Source organism: Oncorhynchus gorbuscha, linkage group LG01 (assembly GCF_021184085.1).
Source record: "Oncorhynchus gorbuscha isolate QuinsamMale2020 ecotype Even-year linkage group LG01, OgorEven_v1.0, whole genome shotgun sequence".
In the NCBI taxonomy this organism is placed as follows: domain Eukaryota; kingdom Metazoa; phylum Chordata; class Actinopteri; order Salmoniformes; family Salmonidae; genus Oncorhynchus; species Oncorhynchus gorbuscha.
In genome coordinates, this window is record NC_060173.1 from 78,716,078 (window position 1) to 78,732,220 (window position 16,143).

The 16,143-nt window shown below is 42.0% G+C and overlaps 1 protein-coding gene across 1 annotated transcript; it reads right to left on the bottom strand.

Annotated features, from left to right (window-relative positions):
* Nucleotides 1-2,486: 2,486 nt before the first annotated feature.
* On the bottom strand, nucleotides 2,487-5,206 carry LOC124018248 (homeobox protein Dlx2a-like). Its single transcript, XM_046333549.1, has 3 exons — nucleotides 4,050-5,206; nucleotides 3,757-3,941; nucleotides 2,487-3,537 (listed from the first exon to the last, which is right to left on the bottom strand). The coding sequence occupies exons 1-3, from the start codon at nucleotides 4,366-4,368 to the stop codon at nucleotides 3,211-3,213; spliced, it is 831 nt and encodes a 276-aa protein (XP_046189505.1). The 5' UTR covers nucleotides 4,369-5,206; the 3' UTR covers nucleotides 2,487-3,210.
* Between the last annotated feature and the right edge of the window lie 10,937 nt (nucleotides 5,207-16,143).

A 16,143-nucleotide genomic window follows, 5' to 3' on the forward strand; every position in this document is an offset into this window, starting at 1 on the left:
CATAAATGTTTACTCCTCATTACGCTGATGACATTGTGCACTCGAGATCTTGGTAATCTTTGGGAAAATTATGAGCAATTTTTTAAAATGTAAAGCAGCAGTTACCATGCAATTCAGGCTAATTCTGCGTAGGCTCCACACGGATATAATTATCGCCGAGTCAAGATGGTATGCTAAAACCTATGCATTGATATTCCAATTTATTATGTACATACAACTTTGACAACGTTGATGCTTGAAATAGCCTGAAATTGTTTTGTGCAAAAAATTACAGCCCATATTAGGACATCTAAAATTGCGAAGAATTATATAGTAATTGCAGGCTTTCAGATCGGAAAGCGCCAGAATGCTCAAAGTAGAGCAAATGTGGATGTGATTACAGATCAGGGTATAAATTAGGATAGGGGGTATGGCATTTTCAAGTTGCCGACAGGATTCCGGAAGTATAAAGCCACATCATTTCTAATCGGTGAGGATGAGACATGGATGCAGGACGCAATAAGAAAAATACACATCATTGTGATTGTCATTAACCATTGTTTGCTCGAGACTTACTTTTATTTGACATATATGCACTTCAAGCACCAAATAGACAGAGAAAAAATGTTTAATCTGTCAGATTTTCTTTAATTGATCCCGTGCGTAATGGCTACATAGGCGTATAAGTGAACATTATTATTCGTGTGTAGACAAAGACTAGAAAATGCTGCAATGTCAGCTAAGGGCATGTGTTCTGAGGACCTTTCTGAAGCAGATGAATTAGTGCATGCCTTTTATGGAGATTATTGTTCCATCCAAATGTCTATAAAGGGAGACCGTCAAAGCCAACGTGAGTATGAGCACGCACATTACGCACGCACTAGCTCATCACTTGCGAAATAGGTAAATCTTACTAAATGTAAAGTACCACTTGTTAAGCATATTTAAGCATGCATTTATCCAATATATATGTATCTATATATTCACCGCAGTCTTCAATCAAATGTGTATTATCTTGTTTCATGTTGCACAGGCCCACTCAACATGTGGTAGGCCTGTTATCCCGAGGGACTCCTCATATCAAGATAAAGCAACGACAGCCCCAGGGAGAATGTTCCATCTTGTAATGTGGCAATCACTGACAAGGTACATCCTTACTCAACCATAAAAAGGAGCGGGACGACGTGATGATCAAACCTAGCAAACGCTCGTGCATTTGGGATAGATAGGCCTTCAAAGCTATGTCTTTTACATCCCTTTAGAGAACAGAGGGAACACAATATAAATAAACGCAATAAAATATTAATATTAATATATTAATATATTTTATATATTTATATATTTATATAATAATATATATATTAATATATAATATTAATATTATATTATTAATATTATTTTACGTCTAAGAAAATCCAGATTTTATCCTTATCCAGATGTTATCCTTACATTTCAAAACAGAGGATAGGCCTACAAAACAGAGAATAGGCGCGGCAGGTAGCCTAGTAGTTAGAGCGTTGGGTCAGTAACCAAAAGTTTCCTGGATCGAATCTCCGAGCTGACAAGATAACTTCCCCTGAACAGGGCAGTTAACCACATTTTCCCCGGTAGGCTGTCATTGTAAATAAGAATTTGTTCTTAACTGACTTGCCTCGTTAAATAAAAGGCCCACTATCTGGAATGTATTTCAAAACTTGGCTGAGATAAAGTAGATAATATTTAGCTAAGAATACGATCGTATAAATAAATCAAAATGTGTTTACCAGCCTAGTCTACGATGGGAAAATCTAGCCTGCAATGAGAACCGATGAGAAGGGCCTTGTGTTGTGTGAGCGAACACCATGTGAGAAATGTTTCCATGTTGTTTAGCTTCAGGCGGTCTTGGGTCTAGTTTTTTGATTGGACTGAGTTCATAAAACGTCTGGAGAGCGGCGCTCTGACTCCAGAGAGTCTGAGGGGTTGAGCTCAGTCATACGCCTTCATCTTCTCTTTTGCATGCCACGGCGTGTTGCGTGCCTTTGAATACTCCAACGCTCTCTGCGCCCCCGGCAGTGTGTCTCGGCTCTGTTAATCATCTAGCCTCTATCAAGTTCCCAGAACCATACCCAGCTAGATTTAACGCGTCTATAAAACAGGAATTAAGAAGACGAAACAATTTGCAGCTAATAAATAATACAAATGCATAAGCAAATGGTGGTATTTTAATATGGTTACGACTTAAGCTACGTCTTTCAAAAAGCTTGTCGAGCCCATACCTGCGACGTTCAAATGTTGTGAGCTACGTTGAAAGATTTACAAGGGTCAGGAACATGTCTTTGACTGATGGAGAACTCTTCTGGCGCCGAGGTGGAGTAGAGTTCTTCTCTCAGTAGGCCAAATAAGAAAGCTCCATTGAAGCATGCTTATTGATAGACTATAAAGACGCAAAGAACCGGGCTAAGCTTCAATGCAACAATAAATCCACTCACTTAGTATACACATTTCTTAAAATTGAGAAAAACACCATGTACACAGAAAACACATTTTATTTAAATAACGCCTTATCATATCATTATAAAATAAACACTGCTAACCATAAAAATAAATTAAAGACAATATACCATCAAAATGTTATACAAGTTCATTATGAATATGGGACAATCAGTAGCTTACGAAGGATTTAGAAGGTATTTGGCCCTAATATCAACAAGAAAAAAAATGACAGGACTTAGTATGAAAAGAATGTTATGAAATATGCTCAAATACGAATTCTGACACCGTACAAAATAAATCAAGAGTAAAGAATAGGCCCAATAGAAATCGGAGTGCATGTAAAACATTGATCTCATCATACAACATAACTGAGGTCATTTTCAAAAGGCACGATACAGTTGCAAATTGTGCTAGATGTGACAGTTGTTTACATCCTGCAATCAACGTTTTACTTGCACTGATGCAAAAGTAACGCCCGCGCTAAAAGAAAGCAACTTACTCTGTGATTGCTCTGGATATTAGTGGTTCATACATTTTATCCATTAAAATAAACTAAATAAATAAATACAAAAATAACTGTACAAATCTGTAGTCTGCCATTTGCCGGCGTGAGGACTGTGACCTTCTGAATTACCCTGGCACCTATACATTAAGTTGGCCAACGTTGCGCGTAAAGTTCGCTTTGTGAGGTCTGTGAAAATGTATCATGAACTTGAAACTTTTTTTTAACCAGTATTCTCCGAGTAAGAGTCAATTGTATTAAAATATTGTCCCAGCGCTCAAGACGGAGTTGTGATGGTTCTGGACACGCGGGACAGACTGAAGATGCGTTGCAGAGTTCGTTGATGAGTACCAAGAATAGTTTGCCAAGAAAGAAGGCGCAGTCGTATTTGGAGGGCTGCTGCTCTGAGGTAAACTGGAGTTTACATGGTTCATTATTTGATTTTGTGGAAAGTCCCAGGCATTGGCGGGTGGAGAGTTACACTGGGGAGACTCGATGGAGGCCACATGTTGCTCAGGGGGGATTTCTCCACTTTTCCACAACTTCTTGAACTTGGAGCGACGGTTCTGGAACCAAATTTTCACCTGAAAAGGAACTCTGTTACTATTGTTCTAAACCTAAAGCTTACTTCAAAACGTATCCTAACAAGAGACAAACTATACACAACAAATGCTGGATAAATATAAATAGCAGTCCAAAGTAAAAATGTTATGCTCATATAAAATATGTAGCTAGACATAATATTCACAGATTGTTAAATCCCCCATCCCCAGAAACTGGATGCATTGCAGAGTTGCACTAACCTGGGTTTGTGTAAGGCCCATTGAGGCTGCCAGCTCGGCTCTCTCCGGTAAAGCCAAGTACTGTGTCTTTTGGAATCTCCGTTGAAGAGCGGCCAGTTGGAAGCTTGAATAAATAGTTCGAGGTTTTCTGACCTTCTTCGGTTTTCCGTTAACCATTCGGATTTCAGGTTCACTTTCTTCTTTTTCTGAGAAATAAATGTACGAACAGTTATTAAAAATGCATACCATTTTTGATCTTAGTAGAATTTACATGTAATAGAATACGAATAGGAAAACATTGCGATTTTATTTACCTGCATCCGTTAGAGTCGGTGAAGAACTCGAACCGTAGGAGCCGTAGGTGCCATAAGTGGAGTTGAAACCAAGATCGTATGATTTGTTATTGTATTGAACGCTGCTCATACCACTGCTGTGGTACTGGTAAGTCCCGAGTTGGCCATATGGAGACCCTGCACAGTGTCCAGGCTGTTGGCTATTGTAAAAGCTGCTGTCCGTCGCCGTCGATACTGGTAGAGTTGGTGATTCCTGCGATTTGTGCAAGCTGTGGTAACTGTTCGAGGTAATCTGGTTCGAATGCATGTCTGTATTTAGACTGTCAAAAACTCCAGTCATTTTATCGGCAAAGTCGCGCAAGTAGATGTGGTTGAAGCAATGCAATTGAACACGTCAATTAGCAAAGAATGCTTAAATCTCGTAGATTAAACGAGTTGAGTGTAAAATGGCATCCCCATGAACTTTACTTAAAAACGACGAAGGTGTGTCCCTCTCTCAGTGTTCTGTGATTGTCTGCTATAGGAGGCTAGCGGGCGGGCCTTTATCCAGTATCACGTGGGAGGCATAGCTGGTATTTCCGAGGCAGCCAATGAGTACTGTGTGCATGTCTGACAACTCCACAGATTTTCAGACTCCACCATTTACTTATCCCTGCTTGTTTGCCCTGCACCGATTGACAAATGTAAAACATATTTAACAATATATCGTAAACTAAACTTCTAAAGCAGAGGCTATAGAAAATGTGATAACACATGTTTGTACAATATGACATTTAGCAGTTATTTATCTGTTATAGAGACCTGCTCTTTGACAAACCTTATGGAAGTCCAAACAGCCTCTGTTAATTCCGAACATGAGATACGTGTGTAAATCTACGTTTTGCGTCTACTTATATGACTTCACACTTTACGCATTAGACCCTAAGGGAGTTCAAATTCTATTTATATGGTTCAAGATTGTATTTGTTTTAAACGATTTCAAAGACAAATGTTTTATTTTACAGGATCATATTTCAACGATAAGTATAGGACATAATGGCATCTGTGCGCCACCTGTCTGCGCCCAAAAAGAAACAAGACACGAACACACACGAACACGCACACGCACCCCGCCTTCTTAACATTTTAGGCTTCTACTCACCAGATTGAGGTGTATGCCTAAACGTCACTGCAATGAACATTTGAGGATGAGAGGATGTCAGACCCTGAGAATTTTCTCTTCACCTTTTGGTTTTGGGCGTGGAGGTTATGATTGACATACACTACTCCTGCCTGTAGCCCTCTGGGAGACCGTCATGGTAGGCTAGCGTCCTCATGTGGTGGCAGAATATAGATTGTGAAGATTTTCTCGTTGAAACGGGGATGCCTGACATAATTTAGTTTAGCGACCTCCAAAAACGGCACCCACTTCGAACCCTATAGGCCTACTAGAACAAGGAGGCGAGTTACCTACACGGGGAAGAACGGTAGAAGAGACAAGGATGTTGGGGATACCACATCGCAGAAGCAGCTGGCTTGTCTCAAGCAAGTTTCTATCCCCATCTTGGTCAACATTTCTTGCGGCACTTGCAGGTCCTTTTCCACTGCAAGATGGCAGCATGTTCACCCTGTTGGCCCACAGACATTTACTGCACTTAAACATTTATTTACATTTTTACTGCACTTCATTTTTTTGATGTGGGGGGCTTTTCAGTCATGTTTTATCGAATGTATACGATATTTTAGCTCTGTAAACACATCTCAGCAATGTAAACAAATATATATATGTCTTGTTTTCCCAGAGAACATGACTGAAGTGTCAGCCTCTTTCTCTATTTGAAGTGATACCTATTCTGTCCTCTAAAATTGACATGAACATATCTTCTACCCCCGCGAGAAGACTATTTCGACTCTTTATACACTTTTCAGGCATCGTGACATCATCGTGAGTGACATTGAGGCAAGCGTAAACATTGTTCTCTGTTGCTTCAACTGCATTCACCTTCATCGTGGTATAAGAAATATACCATAGTAATATAGTGGGTGGGTGGTACATTACAAATTAAGAGTTTATTTCCAAAACGCTATATCAATATATATATATATATTTAAATCAGAAATTATTTCTTATGGGTACGTTCATGTGTGTGTAAAATATTGCAAATGTTTTATTCATAGATTTTAGACGTGTGTGAAATAATAGTTTTGTTGTTGCAGAACACTATAAATCCATTGTTCAGCTGGAATTGTTTTATTTACTTAACCCTTATTTTACCAGGTAAGTTGATTGAGAACACATTCTCATTTTTTTTTAACCTTTATTTAACCAGGCAAGTCAGTTAAGAACATATTCTTATTTTCAATGACGGCCTGGGAACAGTGGGTTAACAGTGGGTTAACTGCCTGTTCAGGGGCAGAACGACAGATTTGTACCTTGTCAGCTCGGGGGTTTTACAGCAATGACCTGGTTCCACCCTAGAGATGATGTGGTAGGAAACTCCTGGTTTCTCATTCCGGTTTGGGCCACAACCCTCCTGCGACAGGTTCTTCTATACAGAACCATGAATATTTCGGAAACGTAACCAGATAGAAACTTCTCATCTTTTTCCCGACTTACGGGAAGTACATATTACTGTATTGAATTATTATTTTAACCATTTTTTAAATATTGATGTCACAGATCTATCATTTGTTTATTAAAAAAGTAGTTATTTGTTGCATTTGACTGTGGTAAGCCTAGCAGGTCTACTTATTTCTCTGAGAGTGAGGTGGATATATAGCATTTAGTTAAAAAAACATGATTATTTATCTCTCTGAAATTAAACCATCAAGTGATAAATTTTAAACAAATACATGCATGTCAACCCCATGCCATAATTAGATAGAGAAAACACACTAATCGCTTTCATAATTTCTTTAAACATCCAAAGCTAATTGACCAACATTTATGAAAATGTATATATAGCGTTTTGGAATGAAACTCTTCAAATCATTCTGTTCTTTTGATGAGCGCACTCCACACCTCTATTACGAACTCATCTTGGTTGATTACATATAGGCCTTTCAAAGACAACAACACCTGGCAAGCAACTCATATTGCTATACCATTTGCGTCCTATCTGAGAACTGATGCATGAGGACATTAAGACAGCAATAAGACGACAAATAATATTGTCAATCATTTTTATGCATTATTTTGGTTGTTTAGAGTGGCCCAAATATGCCCTCTAGGGGTCAGTATCATCTCATTTAGCCAACAGATTCTTGAAATAATGTCTTCTGTTTTATTGTAGACAGGCAGTCATACACATTCCAAATGCCCTTGATATACAGAACACCCCATGTATCACAGCATTTCAAGTTGATATGAGACTATGTGGACATGATCATAAAAGTAAGGTTTTGGCTATGTACAGTATATTATATGAGGTTCAGTATAAAATGTATTGAGACTCCTTCTCTTGTTGCCCTTACCACAGTAACATGGAGATATGCTTGTGAAGAAATTAAACCATGAGCATACAGCAACAGTTGCAGTTCTTAATTTGTAAATCGGGAGGTGCCGGAACAAAAAGTGAGCACGAGTGGCCTCCCAGGTGGCGCAGTGGTCTAGGGCACTGGATCGCAGCGCTAGCTGTGCCACCAGAGACTCTGGGTTCGCGCCCAGGCTCTGTCGCAGCCGGCTGCAACTGGGAGGTCTGTGGGGCAATGCACAATTGGCCTAGCGTCGTCTGGGTTAGGGAGGGTTTGGCCGGTAGGGATATCCTTGTCTCATCACGCACCAGTGACTCCTGTGGCGGGCCGGGCGCAGAGCACGCTAACCAAGGTTGCCAGGTGCACAGTGTTTCCTCCAACACATTGGTGCGGCTGGCTTCCGGGTTGGATGCGCCCTGTGTTAAGAAGCAGTGCGGCTTGGTTGTGTTTCGGGGACGCATGACTTTCAACCTTTGTCTCTCCCGAGCCCGTACAGGAGTTGTAGCGATGAGACAAGATGGTAACTACTAATAATTGGATACTATGAAAAAGAGGCTAAAAATGTGTTTTTAAACAATTGAGCACCGAGGAACCGGAAAGCATAAGAAAAAAATACAATATAAACTTTATAATAAAGCATTGCATGAAACTATTACGGTCTACAAAGGGAAACCCAGATGCGAGCTGCCCAGTGACGCAAGCCTACCAAACGAGCTAAATTACCTTTATGCTCGCTTTGAGGCAAGCAACATTGAAGCATGCACAAGAGCACCAGCTGTTCTGGATGACTGCGATAACACTCTCGGTAGCCAATGTGAGCAAGAACTTTAAACAGGTCAACATTCACAAAGCCGCAGGGCCAGATGGATTACCAGGACGTGTACTCAAAGCATGCATGGACCAACTGGCAAGTGACTTCACTGACATTATCAACCTCTGAGTCTGTAAAACCTAGATGTTCGAAGCGGACCACCACAATCCTTGTGCCCAAGGAAGCGAAGGTGACCTGCCTAAATGATTACCATGCCGTAACACTCACGTCAGTAGCCATGAAGTGCTTTGAAAGGCGGGTAATGGCTCATCAACAGCATCCTCCCGGTTACCCTAGACCCACTCCAATTCGCATACCGGCCCAACAGATCCACAGATGACGCAATCTCAATCTCACTCCATTACTGCCCTTTCCCACCTGGACAAAAGGAACACCTATGTGAGAATACTGTTCATTGACTACAGCTCTGCATTCAACACCATAGTGCCCACGAAGCTCATCACTAAGCCAATGACCCTGGGACTAAACACCTCCCCTGCAACTGGATTCTGGTCTTCTTGATGGGCCGCCCCCAGGTAAGGGTAAGGGTAGGCAACAATACGTTTGCCACGCTGATCCACAACACTGGGGCCCCTCAGGGGTGTGTACTTAGTTCCCTCCTGTACTCCCTGTTCACCCACTACTGTGGTGCCAAACACGACTCCAACACCATCATTAAGTTTGCTGACAACACAACAGTGGTAGGCCTGATCACCGACAACAATGACACAGCCTATAAGGAGGTCAGAGAACAGGCAGTGTGGTGCCAGGACAACAACCTCTCCCTCAATGTGAGCAAGACAAAGGAGCTGATCGTGGACTACAGGAAAATGTGGGCCGAACAGGCCTCCATTAACATCAACGGGGCTGTAGTGGAGCAGGTTGAGAGAATCAAGTTCCTTGGTGTCCACATCTCCTACGAACTATCATGGTCCAAACACACCAAGACAGTCGTGAAGAGGGCACGACAAAACCTTTTCCCCCTCAAGAGGCTGAAAGGATTTAGCATGGGTGCCCAGATCCTCAAAAAGTTCTACAGCTGCACCATCGAGATGGTCCTGACCGGTTGCATCACCGCCTGGTATGGCAACTGCTCGGCATCTGACTATAAGGCGCGTAGTGCGTGGGCCAAGCTTCCTGCAATCCAGGACCTATAGAATAGGCGGTGTCAGAGGAAAGACCATAAAATTGTCAGACACTCCAATCACCCGAGTCATAAACTGTTTTCTCTGCTACCACATGGCAAGCGGTACCAGAGCGCCAAGTCTAGGACCAAAAGGATCCTTAACAGCTTCTACCCCCCAAGCCATAAGACTGCTGAATAATTGATCAAATGGCCACCGGACTATTACATTGATCCCCCCCCCCCCTCCCCACTCGTTTTGTACACTGCTGCTACTTGCTGTTTATTATCTATGCATAGTCACTTCACCCCTACCTACATGTACAAATTACCTCGACTAACCGGTACCCCTGCACATTGACTCTTTACCTGTATATAGCCTCGTTATTGTGTTACTTTTGATTATTTTGTATTTTTTTACTGTAGTTAATTTGGTAAATATTTTCTTAACCCTTCTTGAACTGCACTGTTGGTTAAAGGATTGTAAGTAAGCATTTCACGGTAAGGTCTACACTTGATGTATTCGGCACATGTGACAAATACAGTTTGATTTGAATATCGTCACATTTTTATTTATTCTTTATTTAACCTTTAGATAACTAGGCATGTCAGTTAAGAACAAATTCTTATTTACAATGATGGCCTACCAAAAGGCAAAAGACCTCCTGCGGGGACAGGGGCTGGGATTAAAAATAAAATAAATAACATAAATATAGGCCAAAACACACATCACGACAAGGGAGACAACACAGCACTACGTACGAGACCTAAGACAACATAGCAAGGCAGCAACACATAACACAGCATGGTAGCAACATAACATGGTAGCAGCACAAAACATGGTTCAAACATTATTGGGCACAGACAACAGAACAAAGGGCAAGAATGTAGAGACAACAATACATCATGCAAAGCAACCACAACTGTCAGTAAGAGTGTCCATGATTGAGTCTTTGAACGAAGAGATTGAGATAAAACTGTCCAGTTTGAGTGTTTGTTGCAGCTCATTCCAGTCGCTAGCTGCAGCGAACTGAAAAGACGAGCGACCCAAGCATGTGTGCGCTTTGGGGACCTTTAACAGAATGTGACTGGCAGAACGGGTATTTTATGTGGAGGATGAGGGCTGCAGTAGATATCTCAGACATGGGGGAATAAGGCCTAAGAGGGTTTCATAAATAAGCATCAACCAGTGAGTCTTGCGACGGGTATACAGTGATGACCAATTTACAGAGGAATATAGAGTGCAGTGATGCCTCCTATAAGGAGCATTGGTGGCAAATCTGATGGTCGAATGGTAAAGACCATCTTGACACTCGAGAGAACCCTTACCTGCTGATCTATACATTTTGTCTCTGTAATCAATATGGGAAGCTGTGAGGGGAACGGCACCTCAGTACCTCCAGGCTCTGATCAGGCCCTACACCCAAACAAGGGCACTGCGTTCATCCACCTCTGGCCTGCTCGCCTCCCTACCACTGAGGAAGTACAGCTCCCGCTCAGCCCAGTCAAAACTGTTCGCTGCCCTGGCCCCCCAATGGTGGAACAAACTCCCTCACGACGCCAGGACAGCGGAGTCAATCACCACCTTCCGGAGACACCTGAAACCCCACCTCTTTAAGGAATACCTAGGATAGGTTAAGTAATCCCTCTCACCCCACCCACCTAAGTTTTAGATGCACTATTGTTAAGTGACTGTCCCACTGGATGTCATAAGGTGAATGCACCAATTTGTAAGTCGCTCTGGATAAGAGCGTCTGCTAAATGACTTAAATGTAAATGTAAATGTAAATGGAAGGATGGTCATCTGAATCAGAGTTAGTTTGGCACCTTGGGTGAAAGAGGAACGATTACAATAGAGGTGTAACGATCGTCGTTGGAATGAGGTGAGTACCAAAGCGCAGTGTGGTAAGTGTTCATCTTATTTAATGAACAAACTGAACAACAAACAAACAACCGAAACAGTTCTGTCTGGTGTAGACACACAAAGACTGAAAATAACTACCCACAAAACACAATTGAAAACAGGCTACCTAAATATGGTTCTCAATTAGGGACAAAGATTGACAGCTGCCTCTGATTGAGAACCATAGCAGGCCAAACACAGAAATAGAAAATCATAGAAAAACTAACATAGACAACCCACCCAACTCACGCCCTGACTATACTAAAACAAGACAAAACAAAGGAACTAAAGTCAGAATGTGACAAGAGGAAACCAAGTCTAAATTTAACTTTAGCCTGCAGCTTTGATATGTGCTGAGAGAAGGACAGTGTACTGTCTAGGCATACTCCCAAGTACTTGTATGAGGTGACTACCTCAAGCTCTAGAGGTAGTAATCACACCTGTGGGGAGAGGGGCCTTCTTCTTACCAAACCACATGACCTTTGTCTTGGAGGTGTTCAGAACAAGGTTAATGGTAGAGAAAGCTTGTTGGACACTAAGAAAGCTTTGTTGTAGAGCATGTAACACAAAATCCATGGAGGGGCCAGCTGAGTATAAGACTGTATCATCTGCATATAAATGGATGAGAGCGCTTCCTACTGTCTGAGCTATGTTGTTGATGTAAATTGAGAAGAGCCTAGGATTGAGCCTTGGGGTACTCCTTTGGTGACAGGCAGTGGTTGAGACAGCAGATTTTCTGGCTTTACACTGCATTCTTTGAAGGAGGTAGTCAGCAAACCAGGCCAAAGATCCCTCAGAGACACCAATATTCCTTAGCCGGCCCACAAGAATGGAATAGTCTACCGTATCAAAATCTTTGGCCAAGTCAATAATAATAGCAGCAAGACATTGCTTAAAATCAAGGACAATGGTGACATCACTGAGGACCTTTAAGGTTGCAGTGACACATGCATAACCTGAGCGGAAACCAGATTACATACCAGAGAGAGAACTATAGACATCAAAAAAGCCAGTCAGTTGATTATTGACAAGTCTTTCCAACACTTTTAATAAACAGGGCAAACTAGAAATAGGCCTATAACAGTTAGGATCAGCTTGATCTCCCAATTTAAATAAAGAATGAATCGTGGCTGCCTTCCAAGCAATGGGAACCTCTACAGAAAGGAGAGACAGGTTAAAAAGGATGGAGATAGGCTTGGCGATGATAGGGGCAGCAACCTTAATGAAGAAAGGGTCTATCTGAGGGGACACGTGATGCCGCGGAGCTGAGCAGACGTTGACAAACCAAGCTCTTCAAAGTTATTCTATTTTTACCTAAATAACAACGTTGAAACAATATTCTAACATCGGCTGATAAATTGTCAAGTACTTACCTTCCCAAAGAGCCATGGACCTCCGACCGAGAGGCAAGAAGGACGACCAAAACGTAGTTGATTCCCAAGATAACGATAACGCTACAGCTAGCAAGATTAGCATTAGCCCTCATAACTCAGACGACAGTTCCAGACTGTTGCTCTCAGCAGCCTCTTGCGAGCCTGCCGACATGCTGGCTACTCTCCTCCGGGAAATTCAGGATGGTAACAGAGGTCTTTCTCTGAAAATCGATAAGAAATCGGCTGAACTCCATTCTTCCATTGACGACCTGAAATCCTCCATGAATGATCTCCTTTTGAGAACGACTGAGGCAGAGCTGCGCATTAGCACAGTTGAAGATACCATCGCCAGACATGACCAGGTCTTGACACAACTGCAAAAGGACAATGCATGAAATCAGATGGAAACCCTACCTCAAAAACAAAGTAGATCAGATGGAGAACCAGAGTAGACGTAGTAATTATCCGTGTGGTGGGATTGAAAGAGGACAGCGAGGGCCGTGATCCGGTCCGTTTCTTCACTCAATGGATCCCGGAGGTCCTAGGCATAACCAACTTCACCAAGCCGCTGGAAATCGAACGCGCCCACAGAACATCAGCGCTAGAAACCCCGGCCAGATGAGCCCCCACGAGCCGTCCTGATCAGGTTCCTCCGTTTCCAAGACAGAGAGAAGATACTGCAACTCGCAAGAGCCAAAGGGGACATCGCCATCGATGGGAAGAGGGTCAGCCTTTTCCCGGATATGAGCAGAGGACCTCGCCAGATGCCGCAAGCAGTTCAGACCTGCCGCCAAAGCACTGAAGGAGAAGAACATCACCGGCTACCTCATCCACCCTGCGCGGATGAAAGTTCAGTACAAAGGCCTGAAGCCATCTCTTCAACACACCGGGAGAAGTGCACACTTTTCTCAAAGAACTGAGCAATGTCAGTCTGAGCCAGGACGGTCTCTCTGGGGGATAAAATGCAGTTTGTTTGTTTTCTCTTATCCGGATTGAACTGCTGGTATCTCCCAGTCACTTTAATTGATTTGTACATTTTCAACTAACCGTATCTTCCCGGGGTGAGTTCTATTACATTTACAGGAGAGTATATTTTGGTTTAGTCCATATCTACTGGGCGAAACAATAAGTGGGTTTAGGCCCACTGTTAATCTTTCGTAAAGAGACTCAAGCAGCCCTTACCTTGGGCAGTAAATATTCAGCCATAAATATCTATTCACAACATTTGTTTTCAATTTAGAGAGCTCGCAGGTTTTAGTTAACGCCAAGGTTTAGCTAGTAAGAGCAAGATGGAAAGCGAGCAGCAACGTATCTCTACGTATCTCTACAAGTGTATTCATGTTTGATTGTTGGGACTGTTGTTCTAGTCTGACAATCGGGGTGGGCGGGATTTTTTTTTTTTCTTCCTTTTTACCATGTTTATTGTTTCCCTCCTAAAGAGACACACAGGTCACTTTTGTGCTCAAACCAAAGTTGAAACATTTCCTAATTATCTGCATATGATAGATTTCTATTCAGTTACATATTTGAAACCCAACCTATGCTTAATCCACTAAAATATGTCACATTCAACGTAAAAGGTCTTAACAGCCCAATTAAAAGGAAAAGAGTCTATACATACCTTAAGAAATTAAAGGCTGACATTGTGTTTTTACAAGAAACACATCTTACAGCCAGTGAACACAAGAAATTGAAGAGGGAATGGGTAGGACAAGATTTGCATCCACTTTTAACTCCAAAGCAAGAGGAACTGCAATTTTGATAAGTAGACACATCCCCTTCTGCGTCAACAACACCATCTCTGTTCCCTCTGGCAGGTTTGTTTTGGTGCAGGGGCATATGTTTTCAGAGTCTTGGACCCTATTGAATATTTATGCTCCTAACTTCGATGACCATATGTTTTTATTCAGAATGTCTTCCTTCAGGTTGCTCAAGCACCACCAGGATGGCTACTGGTTGGAGGAGATTTACATTTTTGCTTAGATACAGTTCTTGATACGTCTTCTGATAAACCCTCACTTCTTACCAAAGCCGGCAAGCTCACCATGTCATTCATGAAAGATCTCAATTTACTAGACATCTGGAGACAGTTGCACCCACAGGATAGGGACTACTCTTTTTATTCACACGCACACAAGACACACACACGCATAGATAACTTTTTACTTTCGACACAACTGTTTCATAGAGTGTTAGATGTCGAGTATCTCCCCAGATTGCTTAGTGACCATTTTCCTCTGGTATTATCAATCTCCATTCCTACCAAGGTAAATTGAGCATATAGATGGAGACTAAATTCTACACTTCTAAAGCTACCTGAATTTTGTGCATTCATCAAAGAGCAGATCAATATTTTTACTTTGACAAACAAACCCTCTGCTCCTGACAGCTTCACTCTTTGGGACACATTGAAGGCCTACCTGAGGGGACAGATTATTTCCTATACTAAAGGGCTGAAGAAAAAACACGGTGCGGAACTGAGTGCCCTTGAATCTGAAATCTCAGAGCTAGAGAAACCCTACCAAAGAGGCCCGACTAAAGATCTATATAGGTTTTTGGTAAATAAAAAACTTAAATATAATATTCTGAACACATATCAAGCTGAGAGGGCCATCACTAAATCAAAACAGCGTTATTATGAGCTTGGAGAGAAAGCTCACAAAGTATTGGCATGGCAACTGAAAGCAGAGGAAAGTAAGAGGACAATTAATGCCATAGAAACTCTCACTAAAGAGATATCTTTCGACCCTACTGAAATTAATAATACTTTTAAGAAATACTATGAAGACCTCTACACTTCCCAATCAAGCGATGATCTATCAGAGATAGACTCCTTTCTCTCCTCTCTCAACCTCCCATGCCTGTCAGGGGAAGACAGCGAGCGCCTGAGTGAACACTTCTCAGTCCCTGAATTGTTGGAGGCCATTAAATCCTTACCTTCTAATAAATCTCCTGGGGAGGATGGCTTCCCTCCAGAGTTCTATAAATAATTTAGGGAGCTGTTGGTCCCCTACCTTATGGAGGTACTTAAAAAAGCCAGAGAAGACAACTGCTTTCCAGAGTCCTTCTCTCAAGCAGTGATTACTGTAATCCACAAGAAAGGGAAAAACCCGCTAAAGTGCGCCTCCTATAGACCAATCTCTCTCCTTAACACAGATTGTAAACTGGTCACCAAGATGCTATCTAAGAGACTGGAGTCATGTCTTCCCCTGTTGGTCAACCCAGATCATACTGGCTTCATAATTAATAGATTGTCCTCCAATAATCTCAGAAGGTTCTTTGATATAATTCACCTTGCTAACAAAAACAAAATACCTAGTGTCGCAGTCTCCCTCGACGCTGAAAAGGCCTTTGATAGGGTTGAATGGCCATACCTCTTTCGCGTCTTGGAAAAGTTTGGTTTAGGTACCATGTTTGTAAATTTGATAAAATCACTCTACAAATCTCCTAAA

Bases quoted from the DNA above. Each gene is read 5' to 3' on its own strand.
- LOC124018248 (XM_046333549.1), bottom strand. From the start codon at position 4,368: ATGACTGGAGTTTTTGACAGTCTAAATACAGACATGCATTCGAACCAG. The intron at 3,942-4,049 runs GTAAATAAAATC...TTTATTTCTCAG, and splicing joins ACCGACTCTAACGGATGCAG to AAAAAGAAGAAAGTGAACCT. The intron at 3,538-3,756 runs GTTAGTGCAACT...GTTCCTTTTCAG, and splicing joins TGGGCCTTACACAAACCCAG to GTGAAAATTTGGTTCCAGAA.